Source organism: Mya arenaria, chromosome 1, assembly GCF_026914265.1.
Source record: "Mya arenaria isolate MELC-2E11 chromosome 1, ASM2691426v1".
NCBI lineage: Eukaryota > Metazoa > Mollusca > Bivalvia > Myida > Myidae > Mya > Mya arenaria.
In genome coordinates this window covers 51,217,116-51,239,904 of record NC_069122.1, presented here as the reverse complement: position 1 = coordinate 51,239,904, position 22,789 = coordinate 51,217,116, and the positions used below count along the sequence as shown (strand labels likewise).

At 33.3% G+C, this 22,789-nt stretch overlaps 2 protein-coding genes across 6 annotated transcripts in view; one reads left to right on the top strand and one right to left on the bottom strand.

Moving 5' to 3' along the window:
* Positions 1-2,590, top strand: part of LOC128231335 (uncharacterized protein DDB_G0286299-like) — a 63,189-nt gene extending 60,599 nt beyond the window's left edge. For 4 of the 5 annotated variants that reach the window (XM_052944034.1, XM_052944026.1, XM_052944017.1 and 1 more), the window contains one exon: positions 399-2,590. In XM_052944034.1, the coding sequence (XP_052799994.1) occupies positions 399-2,446 (2,048 nt within the window). In that variant the 3' untranslated portion in view covers positions 2,447-2,590. The remainder of the gene's footprint in view (positions 1-398) is intronic. The other variant, XM_052944043.1, reaches the window with a different exon arrangement.
* LOC128231358 (uncharacterized) overlaps positions 1-22,789 on the bottom strand; it is a 134,457-nt gene that overhangs the window by 74,456 nt on the left and 37,212 nt on the right. The window lies entirely within an intron of this gene.

Below are 22,789 nucleotides of genomic sequence, written 5' to 3'. Positions count from 1 at the left end.
AATTGGATGAACTCAAATTAGGTCACCATACAAGACATACAGATAACACGTAAAGTAAAATATCTTTAATATTAGAAGTTACTGCATTGGAACGGTCAGTGAAACACTACCTGACTGGGGTTTCAAACTTTTGAAGAATCAAATTACAAGTTGTAACATATATCAAGAATAGGAAAAGTATACACAATAGTCTCATCAAATTTGTAACACCATTACTTAGCAAACACAAGAGTATTTGTGGTTGTTGTCCAAGACTATTAAAGTTATCTGTATGGAATTAAGATAGACCAAATCTTATGTCTAGAAATAACTATATTCCAGTACAAATATTTCCAACGGTGCTGTTAGGAGTTATAAATCTCTTCGTGTGAATACTCTATTTACAAATTATATTTTAGAACGGCGCGAGGATATCCCTAAGTTGCTTCGTCGGCTTGGTCTAGAAGAACACTCACGACATAAACCGATAACGGTCAAAGAAGCAGTGGTTGTGAATACTAAAGAACTTAATACAGAAGAAATGCCCCTCTCCCAAAAGCCTTGGGTTATGCTCCGAGGCATCATTTCCGTTAATTCCAACGCTCGTGATAATAATTCTACAATGCATACAAGTAACAGCAGGGAATCCCCAGAGCCTCCAGCACACACCAAAGGCAATATACGCAGTAGGTTCGGTAAAGCTAAAACAAAGCCAGTGAGTAAGCCGGACGTTGTAAGTCAGATGGATATTTTTATGGCAACATATCTTTGTTGTGAACCGAAGCTAAGACAAATACTTTTTAGAAATATGTTTTTATGCAAACAAGCAATACCTTTTATTTATAATGAGTTACATTCAGCTAAGTATTCTGTCGCAGTCTGGCCTCTTAAACCATTAGTTTTTTACACAGGCACAGCTATGTTTAAAGAGGAGCATGTACTTGATATGAAAACCCGTGTTGTTTCTTTTGCAAGAATCGGCCGACCAAAAGTCTCGAAGTCTCAAATGCTCAACTGTATTATTTCTAATGAGAGTAATGCATATGCAACATTTTACGCACACGACTGCCCGGGCGGTATGATCCCGAGAGAAATTGTTGGATTTGTAGAAATGTTCTGGCTGCAACAGTCGACCAATACAGCTCTCCCAAATAACATTCCACTCACGCTTTTAAATATTCGCGGTGACATTCGAAATGACATTTCGCGGACGTGCGTTGATTTTATTGAAAGCATATCTGACTGCATTATTCTCTTCTTAGATACAACACAAAGGAAGGAGGTGTTAACATTTTTTAAACGCAAACTACCAGCATGTAGGTTAATATTGTATTTCACAGATTGTTTGTCCGAAAATAATAATGAGGAAACGTTTGCTGACATTGAAGAGATCCTTAATGTATTACATTTACCCGATGAATCAATACAAGAACATAGTCTTGACAAAAACTTCTTCCACAACACCACCGATCTAGTTAAGCACATATTTAAGTATGTTAGAACATCCGAAGATATTTGCGTTTTGAACCGTATCAAATCAGTATGTAATGCACATATTAAACTTGATACAGACAATGAACAATGTAAACAAGGAACCGAATTGGCATTGGAAGTTCTAAAAGTAATGAAAACAGAACTCATATGTAAAATTGAACAAGAGAAGACCTTATCATCCGACATATGTTTGTTTAAATATTGCAAGCAATATTTAACACCTGTGTCATATTGTGTCACGAAAAAGTTGTCACAAGTTTTAAAAGAGCGTAAAAGAGCACATGCCCTTGAGAACAAGTCTTCACTTGATGAAAAGGTTTTACAGTTGAGGTCAGAGCAGTTGCAAATAACAGATACGGTAAAAACATTCATTCTTTGCTTGAGTAAAGCTAATAGGAGTCCGATTATCCGACAATACTTCTTGGCAAATCTGAGGGCATTATTGTATAATGAGAGTAAAAGCTTTCTCCCTTCCATGAAAATCGAGAAAAGCAAAGTTCGATCAGATTACATTGATCTCAAGGCAAAAGACCCTGACAAAAAAGAAAATATTGAACGTCTACAAAACTGCCTTGCAATGCTTGATTTAGACATAGAAAACGCAACATTCGGAGTTGAACATTTGTTTAGAGAAGTAGGTCACATATGCGATTCATCACAGCATAATCAGACATGTCTTACTGACTTACCGTCCACTGAAGATATTGCCAGCACAGTTGCTGATCTAGTTCTGGATGGTGAAACTTTAGAAATAATTGATGGCGACAACGTTTTTCTTGCAAGTAAATGGATAGCAATGGTGTTTAATGAGATTGATAAAAAAAACGAAAACTGGACGAGTTATGACATTAAGTGTTCTCGGACTTCAGAGCTCAGGCAAATCAACTATGTTAAATTCTATGTTTGGAATTCATTTCACTGTCAGCTCAGGTCGCTGCACAAGAGGAATAAACGCACAACTATTGCCTGTTAATCAAAACCATACAACTAAAGTTCAGCATGTGCTCATTATCGACTCTGAAGGACTTCGAGCTCCGGAACTTGACAGCGCCACGAACGTAGGCAATCGTGATAACGAACTTGCAACCTTTATTACAGGCCTAGGTGATTTAACTCTTATGAACATAATGGGGGAAAACTTTTCGGATATGCGGGATATTTTACAAATTGTGGTTCATGCGTTTCTACGGTTGAAACTTGCAACAGGTGCATTACAGGGTGGTCAAACTTGTATGTTTGTCCACCAAAATGTAACTGATAAATCCGCAAGAGATAATATGAAAGACGGATTTCTGAAGCTAATACAGATTTTAGACGCAGTGACGGCTGAGGCGGCTGAAACTGAAGGTCAAAATGATTTAAAGAGGTTTACTGATATTATTAAGTTTAATGAAAATGAACAAGTATATCATATTCCAAATCTATGGCAAGGGAATCCACCCATGAATCGTGTGAATAAGGATTATAGTAAAAGTGTATCCACTATGAAATATGGTGTCCTCGAATCTGCACTTAAACTAAAACAAAGCATTCAGCCTTTATCAGATTTGGCTGTTCGAGCGGAAAACTTATGGAGTGGTATACTCTCAGAAAATTTTGTCTTTTCCTTCAGAAATAATTTAGAAATAAAAGCATATCGAGCTCTCGACAAACACGTGAGAACAAAAGAATGGGAAGTCGAGATAATAGTTCGTGGCGATACTTTGAAAACAATAAGGGAGCGGTTTATGTTAGCGTCAACAAAACGTGAACTACTGCAAACGAGGGACGATTCCACTGACCTGTGTAATGAAAAAATATCCAAATTAACTTTTGAATTAAAGGAAACGCTTGAAGATCATTTCAAAAGCAGTAATGACAAAGAAATTATACAGAAATGGAAAGTCGACAAAATAATGTGGGCACAAAAGCAGTGTGATTCTTGTCGAGATGATATCAAAACTGATATTCAAAAATATTACGAAAACAAACTAGTTCAAATCGAGTTATCATCCAATACAGAGCAAAGAAGGGAGGAACTCAGAAAAAAATCAACCGAAATTGCATCATCACTAAGAGATAAACGTATGACTAACGCTGACATCCAAAAAGCCTTTGATGAGATGTGGCGTCCATTTGAGAAAGACATACGATCACAGATCTCGTCAACATGCATGGGCAGTAGCGCTTTAATGAGGATATTTAGAGAGGAGTTGCGTGAATTGCATAAAAACGACATTAACCCTAATAGTATTAACGAGCTCATGAAACATGATTCTTCAGAAACAGTACTTAACAATCTCCAAGATTCATTCCCACTCATAAAGTTAAAGGCACAGGATTTCAGTTGGAAAAAAGGATATAAAAAATGGCTTGCTAATTTTACAGAATTTGATTTACTTGATGCTGCTGAAAAACAGACTAAAGTAGTACTTGAAACAATGCAAACAATGCTTGATGAGTTTCTACGGGTGTCCAGTGAAATAACAAATTCAGATGTTACTCAATTCGTTAGAATTTTAGAAGAAACAGTGATGTCAATGATTGAGAATTCAAACAAAATTACTTTTAGATGTTCATATAGAATGAAAGTTAATGTACATGTTTGTTGCTATGCCGCAACTGTGTTTGGGAAACACAACAATGCGTACGAAGAAACTCATGGAGCAAATGTTTTGCTAGGAAACTTTAAGAATGAAATGAGTCTAATTTTCGAAGCAGATATTGCAAATAGACGCAAAGAGGAAACCGCTGCCCATTTGTTTTGTTTAGGTGTCCAGCAGTCAGTTAAGACGGTGATAAATGATAACGCACCATTACAAGCGGAAATGATGCTTCGATCACATTTGCCGCAGGTAAAATACATTTTGCTGAAAGAAATTTGTAAAGATCTTGCAGAAAATGGAAAAATTGCAGATTTTATACAATATATTACCTATCCAAAAAATTACGCAATGGGTTGGCTCACTAAACGGAGTAACGCACGATTATTTGACGATGGTGGTTTCATGCAAATTGTATCTGAAGAAGCTTCAACTGCCTTAGACCAAATAAAATCGGCTTTAATTGCACAAAAGTCATCGTCAAATTCAGGCGATACTATTGATGGACGAACATGGCTAAGTGCATTTAATTCTAAGATGAAGGGATTTACATTAGACTCGTCTAATTTTAGCGCCTTTAAAACACAAGTGATTGAAGATGTCAATTTCTTCTCCGAAACATTACGACAAGAGCTTGAGACAATAGAAGTTGTTTCAATCTTCAGCGGCGTTAATGCGAACAATGTTGAATGGTCTGGTAATGATCCGTATACAACCATTTTTAAAAAAGTATGGGGTTGTGAGGCACATTGTCCATTTTGTAGAGAGCCATGCTCTCAAAACGATCATAATCCTTGGTTGGTAAAACACGTATGTAATCAACATAGACCACAAGCCTGTATCGGAACAAGATGGACGGGTACTTCAAAGGCTACACTTGAAGTGTGCAACTTTGCAGTAGATTCTGATCAAACACATAAATGTGGTGTTTTTGATTTTAAATGTAACAACAATAAAAAGAAGATTGCGTTAAAACGTATCACCCATACAAGAATTATACTGAATTCTATCCTGAATGGGATATACGACCAAATGATTCAATGCATAATTGTGCAAAATTTTGGCTTTGGTTTCTTGGACAATTTAAGGATGATCTACGAAACCACCATAAATATGATGTATCGAACTTTTTGAGTTCTTGGTCGAAAATAAATAAAATAGATGCCATAAAAAGCTTAGATGAATGCTACAACTAAACATTTCCAATAACATTAGTAATTTGCGGCGATTTCCCTTGGTATCGTCCATAAATTAGGATATTTCAGATGTGGAAATAGTAATGAGATGTCATTTTTGTTTTGATTGTGATTGGAAGTTTAACTTAATATGTTTCAATACGTGTCGATACGTCTGCCTGTGTGTCTGTTACGTGCCTAAGACTGGGTTTGTCGATATCCTAACCTTATTTTTGTTTGTTGTTATTTGTATTGATGTTCGTTATATGTTTTATCCTTTTTAAGTTTCTACTGTTAGCCTTGCCCTTTTAGTGTCTGTTAAAAGGCAAACGACATAAAAGTTAATATTTTGAGATACACTTATCCAAGTGATGAAAGTAATTGGTCATTAAATTGTTTGAGATTGACAAACAAGTTTAAACAAATTTAAGTGCGCTCAACCTCACACTTACCCCAACATATATGAATACGTGTAAAAATTAACATTTAAGTTATTAGGAACAAATGAAATCGAATTATTGTATATTGTTAGATGAAGTTGTTTTTTTCATTTAAAATAATGTCTTAATTTCAAAAAGTGTTTGACGGACCAATACACAACCATAAAAAAGAACATTTGTTATGTAGTTTAAATCTTCAATATTGAGCAAGCATAAAGTGTGAGTCTTTAAAATATATGTGCATGAGGTTTCAGGTTTGATATAATTTTATGTAGCAGATTTTATCGCAAAATTGTTACAACATTAGCAAAGTATTCTTTTTCAAGAAAGGTATTTTTTGTACCAAGAAGTGAGCCCCTTCTCACTCTATTTTATCATGAAGCACCCTTATTAAAGGGATATCATTAATACACCACAAGAAATAAACGTCTTGATCGTTTGGAACACATTCAAATTAAAACAAAGTCATATTGTTGAAAGACATTTTCCATAAAAATTGAAAATGTACCGTCGTAAAATTGACTCAACTTTCTATTGCATTCTAACATGTTGAAAATGATGTATGTTTTATTGAACAATCTTCTTAATCAGGCCTATGCAAAAAAATAAATATTGAAACGCTTTGGGGTTTTTGCCATAACATACTTTGTATCGTTTAAGTTCTTTTATAATCATATATGTTTCTTGTTAATTATTATTCAGTTTAGAAGTATCGAAACATGATTTCCCCTTATTGATTAGGAGAACGTATTGGTACGAGTCAAGAACATATATCAATGAATTTTGATATATTTGATCCAGATATCAATTCAAATCTTAAACAAGCCTATTAAAATAATGGCTCTGTAAATATTTTGAATATAGTTTTTATGACATTCTAATCATAAAAATCTACTGTATGATTCATGTATACCTATGTTTTGTATATTAACCGACATTCCATAGAACTGTTTGTCAGTGTTGTGATGAATGAGTAGTTTTGAACGTTCACTTATTTATTATTCCCGTGTTTTCATTTTTGCTTATAAAATAAATTGTATGTTGTATTCTTGTTTTCGTTTGCAGTAAACCTGAAATGAATCCTATGTTTAGTAATGAATAATATAATAAAATTATTTCTTTTAGCTTTAAATAAATCTATTTATATTGTTTTAAGCATTTAAAATGTAATTGTTATGAACTATTTAAGAGACTCTAAAACACACACAATATATTTTATGTAATAAGTTAGGAATCATATACCTTTTGTTAGTTTGTTCTTTGTTCAATGAAAATGTTGACATGAACTCGACTATATTTAGAGTTGTTTGAGCTACTGATATTTAACACATTTGCCATTATCTTCACAATTTTTGAAATTCTTTAAGCTACTGTAATAAAAATTGTTGCCACAAGCTTTACTAAGATTTTAAAGCTACTGTAATATGAAACTGTAGCCATAAACTCGACTATTTTTAAAATTGTTTAAGTTACTGTAATATGGATATATCATATTGTTTCGTTAAACTCGACTAATTTAAGAATTGTAATTTGAAAATGGTGACATAAAGTCGACTATTTTTAAAACTAATCTACTTTGCATATTTCTTTTAGTTACTTTAATGTTCGATATGAGCCCCGACGTGCAGAAATGGATCCCTTTGTATTATAACAGGTCTCATAGTTGATTTCTGAAATTTTCCGGCTTTCGAAAAAATCCAAATGCGTTTTGAATAAAGGGAACTGTAAAGATTTTTCAAATACATATTAACATTTAAATTCCTGGCGCCCTAGTTATTTTAACGTCACATCAAAATATGTGTTATAGTTCTCGCTCAATTAACTATGAATCCTAACTCTGCTAGTCGCGGCTCAAATACATAAAGGAGTTACAATTAATTGTAAATGCATATGTTGTTATGCAATAATTTGAATGAAGATGTCATAAAAAAATCAATATTGTGTAAAACTGTGAGTTTTGTTCATATTGTTTGCGATAATTCAAATGTGCGTGTTAAATGTAATCGGAAATAAATTAGTGTAATTACATATTTATATGTCTTTATTTGAATTCTATTTTACAGTTTCATTCCACATTATTTACAGATATTGCACTATTAATGGTTATTATCGCATTGTCTAACTTGTTTGTTTGGAAATGCTCAAACTAGGAGTTTAACTTCACACAGGCAAAATCTAAGTATGGGAATATTTTATGCGTAGAGATGCAAAGAAGGGGACATTTATTAACGAATTTTGAAGTTTAATCTTATAAATGTAACTTTTTACGTTTTTTTTTAAACAGAATATGTTTGAAAACTATTGTGCCCCATAAGCAGCACAATTTTATCAAAAACATTTGCTACACTTAATGAAAACAATTAAAAAAATAAATTGCAAAGCAAAATGCAAAGGACCTATTAAAGATGCACTCTTACTCCCAATTTAGATTCAACACATTCAATACAAATGTTCTAATATAAAAACCAAAATGATAAACAAATGTCGAAAGAATTGTTCTTATGAAGGATACCGAGATTAATTTAAAAGAATTTCGCAGAATAGACGGTATTTCTACCTTATGAGACCATAATAAATCGCAGTAAATCTTTAAGCATTCACCAATCATTTAATATTTTTTGCATTTTCAGCTATTAAATACACAGTTATAATATTGTTAATAGTAATAAATATTTTGCAGAAATGCATTATTTAGTAAGTAGTCTAGGGTGTATCAGTCAAAATTTATGTTTGTTTTACATGTGTATGTATTGATTTTGAGTAAGAGTGCCACTTTAAATTATCCAGCCCTAGGACAAACCGTGTTAGTGTTCCTTTGCGGATAATGTTTGTAATTAAGATTCTGAAAGCAAAATGGAACATCTTAAAGGCAGATATTTAAGAAAAACAGTGTCAGCCTGGATATTTACCCGTCACCAACTGATGTAAAAACAAATGAGTCATCTACTAGTTTAAGACAACCAGTGAATATCTACAGGTCTTTGTCAGTCCGTTTGTCATTACTTCCGGTCATAATTTTTAAACCATTTTGACCTTTGGTTCTGAAACAATGAGGAAATAGATTGGTCAAGTACAATATACACTAAAGTTGATAGGTCAAAGCGTGTATTGAGTTCTGAGCAGACAAATATGTCCAAACAACATTAATCGGGAATCAGCCGTTTGACGAATTTGTCATTTATTAAGGAATCGTCTATTGGTGAACGTCCAGTATTTGACTTATAAAATGCTATACTTAAAAAGCTGGGAGAAAACTGCAATTATTTTATTACTACTGAAGTCGTTTTTCCCAATTCGCAGTAAAGGTTTAAAAAATGAAATTATTTCGATGGGTAAAACGTATATCAAAGAAGGTGTGCGATATGGATGTTACACAACACGAAGGACTGTAACCCTGAACCATGATTTGTTATCATAAGATTGAGTCGGCACCGCCCGGAAATGAATTCGAAATGAGTTCATTATCTTAATTTGATAAGTAGATTTTTTGTCTCAAATTGCACGGGGTGTAGGAGATATGAAACGAGCAATAAATCCAGGCTCCAACATATTGTCATGCATGCTGGCACGAACTAGCGAGCTAACCACCATATGTTCGCATGCCGTTTTAATTGTTCAACTGTGAGCATGGTTTCCTTAAATTAAATCGTATGTATTAATAAGACTCGTAAGAAGACACGAACAAACGACTCAATGTCTTGACTTAGGTTAATAACTGGCCGTGTTTCGATAACGGTTACATCATTGATTTTTTACGCCGTAAATTTATCGTTTTCTGCAAAAGGTAAAGGAGAAGTGTTTCAGTCACACAATGAATTGAAGTTTCATTATCGTGTAGCGTTACCCTGACCTAGACCAATGCAATATCAACATTGGTCCTGCACATCATCTTGATAAGAACAAGATGTGTTCAAATTCCATTATGCTTTAATTGGCGTTGAAGATGTGCGTAGTTATTACTGACGAAAAGGACGACTGACTAACGTCTATTGTCATTGCTATCATATCCCCGTGTTATTGCAGGGGAATAGAAAAGGTGCCTAGTTTATCTTACGGGTAGTCTAAAATAATATATGTGTTATACGGGATTCTTCTAAACACAAACGTCTTATCGGGTTTGTGCAAAAACAGGATTCTTTTGATTTTTTTTTATTAAATTAGAGCATAATTGTATGTTTGAAATAGATAAAAAAAAAACCCATGTTAGTGCAACCTATCTGATAATGAGATATACGACTGAACAAACGGAAAAACATGTAATGTTAACTGGATAAAATGTATTTGCATATAAACGAAATAAACGATATATAGTGCAAACACTGAAGCAGTTACACTCATGAACGTCCGAACAGTGGCGACAACCCTAGCTTTTACCAGCACATGAACATAATAGATCAGAAAATAATTTAGTAACACTGAGGCATAGTATTTTGTTTTTGTAACCCTAATCAGTGCTCCAGCCAGAATATGGAAAGGACTGGGAGCTAGGTAAGAAAGGACACATTTGACGCACATTGAATAAGCCTTAATGGGGTACTTGCAAGGATAAATGTTCAATTCTTATTGTGTATGTGTTGTATGTACTATGTAAAATAATATTGCATAAAAATGAAATAAAATATATATTGTACAATAACATAAAAAGTAACTCGCATGCACGTCCAAACACATAGGCGAGCCAGAGGTTTTGATAGTCTACAAACAGAACAGAGCATATATGTAATTTAGACTTGTACAAAGTACATCGTATTTGTAACCATAATATAATACATATAAAATACACAGATATACAAAATATGAAATAAACAACAGATGATCAGGGAAGGCGAAGATAAACAAATTAGAACAAAGATATTTGATCAGCTCTTGTTTTATTCTGTCTTTTGTACTCAATAAATCTGAACAAAAAAACAAAGATGGAAGAATATACATGTAACAATATCGTTAAATATATGTTCATATTGTCAAAACATGGACAAAAACATATAAAATAAAAATTTGTTTTCTTGACCTCTTGAGTTGAAACAGAATATTTCTACACGTTGGCTACGATTTTGGGTATATATAAATCCTTTCGATTCTCTTTATCTATATACTCTTTATTTCAACACTAGAGTGAGTGATTGAACAGCCAATTACAATATATACAAGCACAAAACAAGCACATGAGTAACACTTACTATGTACATACAATAAAGTATTCCATTATCATGTTGAACATGGTAAACAAGTATGTGGTGAAATACAAAGACATACAGACTTGTAGCTTGTTTCAGTTTACACTTGACCTTGTGATTGCAAATACTTGTATCGTTATCGGGAGCAATGATGTACACAAACACTTCTAATATTAGAAAAACAGTTATTCTTACCATTCATACTTTCATGTGATTCTTGTATATATACACTGCGTATTATAATGATATCACTGTTGTCAACTTTGAAACAAAATTTCACAATTCCAAGCTCTCCATAAACTTTTGCACACGTCTTCAAAATTGTATTAGAATCTGTTGAACACATTCCGATTTAGCATACCCCCTTTTCGGAAACATATGATTAAGAACAGGGGGCAACAAAATCATAAACTAGTCCACATAGTATTTTTAGTTTGAGAACATAATCAAAATCATTCTAAATTTCGTCTACACTGGCCATGTCATCTGCAAATAGACATAAGTTGCTTTCAAAGAACTAAATCATAGAACTAAGAATGTATGACTGCAAACAGAAGAAGACAAAAATGAAGAAAAAGAGCAAATATCGTATTAAGATATTTGTAAATTTTCATATCACATTACAAAAACACGGTGTGAAAACACATGCACGTGACTAGGCTTTATCGATATTTATTACTTAACAATCTAGGAAGTCGCGAAAGTATGTGATCAATCCGATTATTTGCTTCAAAGCGTGGCATATTCTGTCAATTATAATACGAGATATGTTTTCTACAAGATTTGTTTTAGAATGTCTGTATCTTAAATCGCATTCCATAGCTGACAATTGATCATCTCGCATAAATTGCGCTCTGTTATCAACTATTCTATCGTAAAATATGTTGATGGTTTGGAAAAGTTATTTTCATTTCTTTCTGTTGACTTTGGAAAAAAAGTATTATAATGAAAAATGCTGAACAGGTTACACTGAACAATAATGTGAAGGACAACATGTATTTGTCTATATTTAAGTCTTGTCATTTAGATCTAAAGTAATTTGGTACCGGAGGACCCAAAATCAACGTTTTAAATCACTGTTTTAAAAATGCGAACCTCAGCCTTGCAGGTGCCCTTCATGTATATATCGTTATGTTTTGAAATTATGAAATGAAAAAGAAAAAAAAACAATATCAAACTCATAATAATTCGATGGAAAATGAATTTGTTTGTACGGAAGTAATATAAAATACCATAATCTGGTAATATCAAATGTTTTTATGATACTTTAGAGTCTCAATATGCTTTAACCCGGAATCCTGATCTGATAAAGCACCCACTTTTGGTACAAAACAAATTGTACGTGAAGGATTAGCCATATCATTAATCGTAAAAAGTCCGTCTACGTACAATTGTTTGGACTTATCTTACGGGGTGACATTAATACCGAGGAGTAAAACAATGAAGAACGCTCCGTCTTCAAGCAAAACTACTACAAGGTACAACTACATAGAGTTCTGGAAACTAGCCTGTGTAAACTGTACGGTCTAGGTGAATGTTATTGTCGTAAAAACGCATGTGCCAACGATACATATATAACTGCATTATCTAATGTATGAACATCTAAATTATATAATTATCAAATTCCTTTACACTCTATTTCTTCTGGTAAATAGGGTCTAACGAAAATAAACAAGACACAGGCAATCAGTTCAATTGATGGACATTACAAAGTGATATGTTTTCTATATTCTTCTTTCATATATGTTACGTACATCCTTAGACGAGGTGCATCATGTTATAGAGTTGTTTGTGCGGTGCTCGTTAATAGTATTCCTTATAGACAGCATTATGTACTTTTAGGAAATTTCAAGCCAATGAGTAATAATCTTCACTGAGAAATACACAAATAAATAACTTAATTAGATGTTCTTTTTTTCTCAATTTTGATAAATGACTAATTACAAATAAATCACCACATCTTGTTAATAATAAATCTTAATAAAATCGAGTTTACTTCTGTGTACAAATCATTTGGTATATAGTTGAACGTTTCAAGTTAAAACTATGTTTAATATTATTTAACATGTTATATAAGAAAGGTAAGCACATTTCGTTTTTTAAACGTTTATTTCGTTTATTTATTTGTATAGATATTGACCTATAATGATAAACAATTGATGATTGCATTGAAAAACGACATTGAGCCAAAAGGACCGCCCTCATCTGAGAAACGAGACACTTGGCAAATTCAAAGAAAATGGTAACATTTGTACAAAATACATATTCCATAACTGTCAGACACGCGAAAAGTTGATTTGGCAATTATTCATACCATTTACGGAAATAACACATGCAAACACCTACACTGTCCTTGTGCGTATTACCCGTTGTCTGATTTTCAATGTAGCAATGAAACTACAGTTATGAATATAGAAGTCGAAATTCAAACTAGTTTTGAAGTTTTCACGAGTCACAGGCGTAGTTGTTCTACGACCAAGGGTGTGGCACATAGCCGGACGCATGACGATTATATGCTCTGTTCGTGAACAAGAAAAACTTGTTAAAAATATTTATGAATACATTGTATATAATTCTTCTGTCAAGAGAACGACTACATTTATCAAACAATACTTTGCACTGTGATCCAAATATATGTTTACGGACTGAACAGTCGGATTGAGGATAATATATGGATCGAAGTGTCGTAGTGAAATACTCGAATAAAAGTAAGTTTTTAACTAACAAAATAACATGCACTTGAAATCTGGATTATCCGCTCATTATCACCAAGAAGCTTGGAACAGCAACTGAAATAAAGACGATTTTAAGCGAGCCTTTAATTAAGACCGATAAATACAATGAATATATATATCTATACTTTTTCAAAGTTGGAATAAAAGATAAATGTTTCCTTAGTAAAATATGACCGTTGCATTTATTTGCGAGGAAAAGGTTGCAAATGGCCAAGCTTGCCTTCACACAAATGTATTGGTGTTATTATGTATTGAGTTTCCAAATGTTATTATATTATACGAATTCACTGTCGTTTCACTATAAATCATTCCATAAAGCTATAAAAAAATTGTTTGACATTATTACTTGCTAATATGAGTGGATTTGCAGACAATTATTCCCCTTAATTTGATGCGAAAGCTATATGATTGATTGAAATAAATTAAACAAACTCAACGGCATATTGATTATACAAGGTGCATTTATTTTAAATATCGTCTTTAATGTTCAGGAAACTAATGTCATTGTTATTTATATTTTCAATTCAGAATCATACAATAGAATAACACATACAAACCGCTGTCGATTTTTTAAAAAAAACGTCTAAAACTACTCGCACAAGTCTGATACCATAGTCCGGCAATGATTTTTTTAAAGCAAACAGCACATGGCCAAAGAGACAAAGACACAAAAGACACAGCTTGTGCTCACATTGGATAGATTGTACCGATTTGCATGCTAGAAAAACGTGGTTAACACAAAAGATATCAATAAAGATGGAATGACTTCTGGACTGTTCAGCATCTAATTTTGGGAAAATGTTAACACTTTTAAAGATTTAAAGCTGCACTCTCACAGATTAACCGTTTTGACAATTTTTTTTGTCTCGGAATGAGCCTTTTTTGCGTAAAGGTCAGCAAACCAATAATATAAGACTGTTGCCCAAATATCAGAACGAAGATTTTCATATTTGGGCCCGATAATTAATGTTTTATGGCTTAAACTGCTACTAACGGTTTAAGAAAAATGCATAAAACATCGAGTTTTTTAACTTAAATATGAAAATCTGAGATCTGATTTTTTGTCAGTAGTCTTATATCACTCGTTTCAATGCATTTTTGCATAAATTGTCTCATTTCAAGACAAAAAAATAAAAATGTTTTCAAAACGTTTAATCTGTTACAGTTCAGCTTTAAAAAACACCATCTTATATCACGAAAATGCATTATCGCTTTTTTTCTTTCGGAATAAAGTGAAAATGTGACCCAAACACGTATACAATTCAGCGCGATGATTTTAAATATTTTCACGTTATTTATTTTAAGTAGTATAAAACTGTAAGATGAACATTCGCGGCGTTTTCACTTTCTTAGTTACCCCACTCGCGTATCTAGCTCAGGCAAGATAGCGAACTATCTGCTATGTTTCAAGCTTTCAATTAAGTTGAACCGTTTTAAATTCAGGAACACGTTAAATCTAAGAAAACTCTTTTTGATTGACAGTTGACATATTCAGGGATTCATTTTTCCATCACTCATTTCAGAATCTTATATTTAGAAAGCAAGGATTTTGTTCAGCAAAGACGTTTTCTATATTTTTTATTGTTAGATTTTGACCATTTTTTTATTGGTATATTATCGACTTATCGACGTCTTAGGAAGCCACATATATATATTTCCATAAGTCGGAAAGTCGCCAAACTGGTTTTGAGCGACGAGTGTAATAACACTTAAAACTTTAATTGAAGTTTTCAAACTGGCGCGGGCGATATATTCACCTACATAATGAGACCAATTAAATATATTGAAATTATATTTTTTCTGTAAGCATATTGTAAAGAAAATATCCTGTAATTTTTATATTTCATATGACTGTTTGCGATTGCATTTTAAACAAAAGACAATGACCAAATGTGTTTGTGAACACTGAAAAAGGCATTTAATATTCCTTTGTTGCAATAGAAAAGTTCATTAACGAAATCTTGTTTATCTTCTTTTTGAAACTAGCGTATTATTTGTTGTTATACAATTATTCAATTTACTTCAAAAGTACGGGACCTCATAGCAGAGTCAATGTCGAACAAATTAACATTATACAGGATGACATTATACTTTTCTAGTACATCTTACTAATAAGGCTTTAAACCTACCAGTTAAAACCCAAGAGAAAGCTGCTTTTCAACTTTGAACATTCAACCCTGATAAGCACAAAGATGTACTATAAAATACAATAATCGGCATGCGGCACATCAAATTGCTTTTTTCGTATTGTCCAGATCACGATGATTGTTATAGGTCCCACATTGCTGTGGCTGAAAGCAGAAAAAACACTAGCTACATTATCCTGCCATCTAGCCACACCTCCACAGGCAGTGGTTTATGACTTTGCCCGTAACTTACATGACTATTGCCTCAACTGAGAGAGTGGCTACTATGAGAACGATACATTTTGTCCCGATATTTTTCATGGTTCTTAGCACAAATTCTTTACTTATTTCAAAAACTCTCGACTTCAGGAATTTGTGAGTGTCGGCTCTGAGCTCTGTGAACAGTTCAACAGCTTCGTCATTATTCTGAAGTAATTACCACATCAAATGACGCAATCTCATTTCTGTTCATATTTGCTGTTCTTTTTTCATGAGTGTATCAGGAGGAAAAGTTTTGTGTACAAAAGCAAGATCTGCACTGCATTAGATGTATTAATTGAATGATAACAACTTTGATATTTATAGAGACATATGATCAGCAATGTTCTTGGAAGGAGTGAATGTTATATATTACTCTCATATAGAATATGTATATACATATTTTATCATTCTCGTTATATTTACTGTTTATTTTTTTAATCACTTTTTATATATGTTTGGAAAATTATGTCATGACCATAAAGAATTTTTGTACGAGTCCTGTTGAGTTACAGTCTCTATGATATATGCTTTGTAAGGAATTTAAGACGGAATGCTTGAATACTTGGGCATCAAATGATGAAGGGGGAGTTGTTAACGAACTATTAAATAGACAAGCTAATGCCTAAGTTATTTATATTAGAATATCGTTCTAGTATTGTAATTTCATTTATGCGCAGATAAGTGATCAGTAAACATCTTTGTCGTAGAAAGGGGAGTCGTGCAAAGAAAATGAAGGTATTAGTTAATTATAATCGTGACGCGAACCGAGGTATTTCAACATTTTTCATTTAGTATCTGTAACACTGGATTAATTTCATTAATAAAAAACCTTAGTCATACATACATTCATACATACATAACATCATAAGGGAACAAACTAAGCCGAGTTCAACCTGTTATTTACTTATAATCGAAGTGTGTTAATGTTTTACTCTACATACGTACGATTAAACCCACTATTTCTTTAAAAAGAGCGGGACGATATCTGACGGAGAAGAGATTAGACAGCATAAAGCAGAATACAGACAAAACAAAAGATATTTCAAATAACGTTCGAATTTGCATTTTATAAGCATATTGTTCAGTGCCCATCGGCATTGCCATGATAAACGACAAGTTGCATCGCTCAACTAGACTTCAACCTACATGTAATTCAAATTCCTTTTCGCATAATTGATATGGACATCGGGATTGTATTATCCGGCATTACTTTTTGAAAAGCATTACATAAATTATTTAAGGTTTAACGAAATTTCATGCATGTTGAAACACATCTCATTGAGGAAAACTGTGTCTTTATCCATAGATGTTTTAAGGCTAAAATATAAATGATAATAATAATAGTATTAGTTTATTTCATATTTTCTCGAAAGGTAATGTTGTTACTACATTAACCGTCCATTAGTTCGATCGTCCGGGCAAACATAACGTTTCAAGACGATAAGTTCATTAGGGTTAGACCTATTCGGTAATGTTTTCTATTGTAAAACCACATAACACTTCACGTTTTAGGGGCTTTGTTTAAAGAAGGAATGTCCAAGAAAAGCAGAAATGTTAGTGCGGTTCACTGCACGTTTTCGCTCTACTTTTACTTTTTGACTGTTGTAACGATTTAAAAAAAAAACTCTCGAGTAAAATGTTTACTTTACCAATCGTACATATCAAGTGCTTGAAAGCCAGGTCACTTGAAGGCCAATGTGACGCTTATAGTCAACGGCCTATGCTATTATGGCAGCATGTTGTCCATTTTAAGTTTATAAACAAGTTTTCATCTCCAGTGAACTCCTGTGTCACTGCCAGATCCAAGGCAGTTTTACAAGCATTAACTAAAAAAGGGTTATTTTGGTGCAGTAAATGTCTGACAGCGTCTGTTATGACTAAGCCTTGTTACATTCAAAAAGAGATTTGCTCACATGTGCTTGTCCCTGTTGTTTTTATTTTAAACCACTCATTTTTGTAATTAAAATACTTTTTAAAGAGATGAGACAACTACCAAAATTGTGTTGTCCTGTGCCGTCTTAGAAATATCTGTTTTCTTACTGTTTTTGCCTGAGTCTATCTATCAAGGTTTTTGAAATTATAACGGTACAATTAACATATTAAGTCTTCTCATTGATATACTGGAAACAAACTACAAGGACTTTGGTATACATGAAAAGTCAACGTAAATGTCTTTGGACAGTATTAACCGTATGAATATTTGGACAGGTTGGAGGGATTCGTTGGGTTTATTGCTTTAAATGATTCTTTTTTAGGAATATAAAAGAACTACAGGGAGAGACCCAGTAGCTACAATCTTATCAATGTCGGTTTTCAGGCAAGTGGTTTAAGGTCTTACCCTCATTGAATGAGAAACAAATTATGTCAAAATACAACACATACTGATACCACATACAGTAAAATATCTTTAATAATTTAAATAACTTTCATTTATAATGGTTAATTGAAATACGATTTTACTGGGGTTTTAAACTCATTGTTAACAGAAGTAGCAACATATTTTAAAATAGCAAAACTAAACATAAAAGCCTCATCAAATTAATAACACATACAGCTTGGGTACACGAGAGTATTGTGGCTGTCTGTCAGGTTTAGAAAGGTCATTTATATAGAGTTAAAATGGACGTCACTTATATAAAGTAATTTATTGTATATTCAAGTGCATGTCGTACAATACAAACGTTTAAAACGTGGTTTTTATCTGCATCAAATGCTACATCTTGTGACATTATGAAATGTATTAGAAAGCACTTTCCACTGTACTTTCATCTAATTTCGATATGATTTTTCACATTCGTAATTGCAGTCACAATAGTACACGACACCGGATGTTCCAATTAATCAACAATTCACGTGTCCGATTGGTGTTGCTATCAACACTCAAAAGGTGTTATTGAAGTCATCATAATAAGAATAAAGAGCAACTTATTATAACTTAAGATGCTCTTTATTCTTATAATTATGACTCAAATAATATCTTTTGAGTGTTGTTTCAATTTGAACTGTTTGATCAATTCAATATTGGAAATTGGACCTTTCTGACACAGAAGGAAACGAAAGTCAGTCTCAACCGGCACTTTACTAAAACTTTACATACATACGATTTATATGATTGTTTTCTTTCTAGCCTAGGATAACTGAATGTAGGTCAAATGGTGATCATCCAAGTGATGCAGAGATGAGTACAATGGAAGAAGTGACAGACACTGTCCAAAAGTCATCCCATGGTGGGAAAAATAAAATATTCGGCAGCTTATTGGAGACCCAGCCAGGCCGGTAAGCCAGCCTATTGGATGGACAGCTTGAAGAAAATGTTGAAGCCCATACCAGTATTGCATTGAAATCATTTTACATCCTAATTGAATAAGTCATATTTTAAAACAGTGAACATATTCATTTCTTTTACATTATCATAATTATTGTTGTGTTCTTGTCCTTAAGGGTTAGTACTAGCTATCCAGGGACAGTGTTTTTGCGGGGTTATGTCGACAATCCAGATGTTGCCCTGTCTCCAGTGGTGAAATGCCCAAGCGAATTGAAATCAAAGACCTTGATGCAAAAAATCCTTTGCACCTGTGAGAGGAGACAACTCCTCTGTATAATAACAGTCTATCATGTTTAAAGACAGTTTCAAAGTCATCTAGTGGTGTTAGAAATAGTGTACTGTTTTGGAGCGTAAAATGTAGAAAAATCTAGGTTATTTCAAGAACAGGTTTAGTAATGGAAAAACTTGTCACCGTTAAACAAAATAATTTGTTTGCTGTTGTGCTTGTTTTTGTTGACTTGAAGATAATTTAGAACAAAGCTATTATTGTTGTGACTGTTTTTGTTATGAAGTTATTTGTAAGAAGTATGTCAAACAGTAAGAGAAGTTGCCACAGGATTGATTTAGATTGCTGTTTTTTTAAATATAAACAAACATAGTAAATGTATATTTTGGTGAAGTTGACATATAAAAACTTATCATAATTAGGCATTAAGTTTACATAAGTACATGTTGTAAGCTATTCTTTGTTGTTATGTGTTCGTTGTTCAAATTATGTATCATGATATATTCAATAACAAATATTTTCATATTGATGGAGGTTGCCAATATGAACTTAAGTCTACATTACAGAAGTGACATATTTAACTAAGATATCATACACATTTTTAAAGTGACACTCTTATTCAAAATCAATAAATACCAATGTATATCAAACAAATTTTGAGTAATACATCTTAAACTACTTACTAAAAAATGCATTTATGAAAAATATTAATTACTGATAACAAAATTGTAACAGTGTATTTAAAAGCTGAAAAGGCATAAGTATTAAATGATTGGTGAGAGATAAAATATTAACTGTGATCTGCTATAGTAGAAATACCGTGTTTTCTGCACCTTTCTCTCAAATCAAACTCGGTATCCTTCATTAACACCATTGTTTTTGAGAAATATTCATCCATTTTGGTAAATTAAAACAATGGTATTAATTGTGGTAAATATTTTTTGGAGTAAGAGTACATCTTTAAGAAATCAAACGGACTCATTTTGTTAGGCTTTTTTAACAAAATAATTACTCCTGACTCTATTTTATCAGTCTGTAATAGCTTTTGAGTGAAGAGCATGTACATTTGCCATACAAAACTTAAAATATATGATACACTATATACTTAGCTATTGTTTTTATATATATTAAATTCGCACAGTCCGTCCGTCCGTTAGTCCGGTCCAATTCTCGTGTCCAGGCTATACGTTTCTCTTGTTTGGACATATTTAAAAAAAATCTTGCCACATGTATTCGACATACCAAGATGACGTGTCGCGTGACTCGTATCCCTAGCTCTGAGGTCAAGGCCACACTTAGTGTTTGAATACTTTGTCATGCTGCATATAAGGACATATAGTATAGCTGGTCGTGTCCAGGCGGAACGTTTTGAAGTATTGACTGATTTTAAAATAACTTGCAACATGTGTTTGACATACCAAGACGAAGTGTCGTGTGCAAGACCCGTGTCCTTACCTCTAAGGTCAAGGTCAAACTTAGTGTTTAAATTCGATGGGATGCTGCATTTTAGGACAAAGAGTTTAGGTGAGTGTGTCCCAGCTGTAGATTTCTCTTGTATCGACATATTTAAAATTAAATTGCCACATGTGACTGAGATACCAAGAAGTCATGTGGCTAGCAAGACACAGTTCACACTTAGAATTTGAATACTATGGAATCCTGCAAATGAGACATAGAGTATGGGTGGTGATGTCTGGGCTATAACGTTTTCATGTAGGGACATATTTCAAAATCTTGTAAAACCTTGACACATGTTTTCGGTATTTCAGAACAACGTGTCGCACAGAAGACACGTGTGCCTTCCTCTATTGTCAAAGTGTTTGTATACCAAGGAATAGTACATATAAGGAAATAAGAGTGTAGATATGTATGGTATTTTGTGTTTTCAGAGGCAATTTAAAATAATGTTGTATTTGCAAGAGACCCACGCTGTATTGTTGTAAAGCATAGAGGGGTTTCAATCCTATGGCACAAGCAGAATGCTATGTGCTCTGACTAATGCATGAGCCATGTTGCTTAGACGTAATGCAATAGAGTCTTGCAAATGCACCAGCCATGTTGGTTAGACATCATGCCATAACTTTGGTCTTCAAATGCACCAGCCATATTGGTTTGTCAAAATGCCATGTAGTTTTGCAAACGCATCAGTCATGTTGATTATACATTATGCCATGTAGTCTTGCAAATTTACTCGCCATCTTGGGTAGACATCATGTCATTTGGTCTTGCAAATGCATTACTGATGTTGGCTAGACATAATGTCATGTGATCTTGCAAATGCATCAGCCATGTTTGTTAGATGTATTGCCATGTAGTCTTGCAAATGCGCCAGCTATGTTGGTAAGACATAATGCAAAGGGGTCATGCAAATGCTCTAGCCATGTTGGTTAGACATAAAGCCATGACTGTGGTCTTGCAAATGCACCAGCCAGGTTAGGCATTATGGACATTTCGTTGCTCTTTTTCTTGCATTTTTGCACTGAAATTGTTAAAAAATGTCAATGTCACATCTGGGGGCAGCTGCGGCAGCTCTATTGTGTTGGCAAAGAATGTAAACAAATAAAATATGAATATAAATGCACTTTCCAGAATGGAAAAAAACAACAAACGAAAACTAATCGATGAACTATGCCAAATATGCAGCAAAACGTGAATAGTTACGCTATGCGAAAACTGAGGCTCACATTCAATTTGAGTAAGGAAATATCGTGGAACTTCGCCATCCGATATTCAGTGGATGCTTATGGATTGGCAGCTAGGGACGCCTCGGACGATACCATTAGTAATGATTGGACAACGAGAGACGCAGACGACAACGACGAAAGCGAAGCAGACGAGGAGGAAACCAATGATAAAGATATCATTGTATTGACTTAATAATACGTGAGCGTTTTGATTTTGAGGACATCAAAGATCTAGTTATGCGATGTTTTTCAGTAATATATTTGTATTTATGTGCTGGTTATTGGTTGCTGTTTATTCTTTTATATTTATATAATAAAAGAATAAACAGCAACCAATTACCAGCACATAAATACAAATATTTTTTGTTTAATCACATATGCATCCCAAACTGTATTGACTTCCATTTCATTCGATTTAAAATATTTTAGGAAATATTTTATTTTGGAAAGGGAGGAATGTAACACAATGGCCCTCGCCAATATTAATTCATCTCTGTTTAGGTCATTATTCCTATTTTAGCTACTAGGTGGTCAAAATACAATAACGTTTATTTTTATTAGCTTCATTACCGTCCCCGGCAGGTT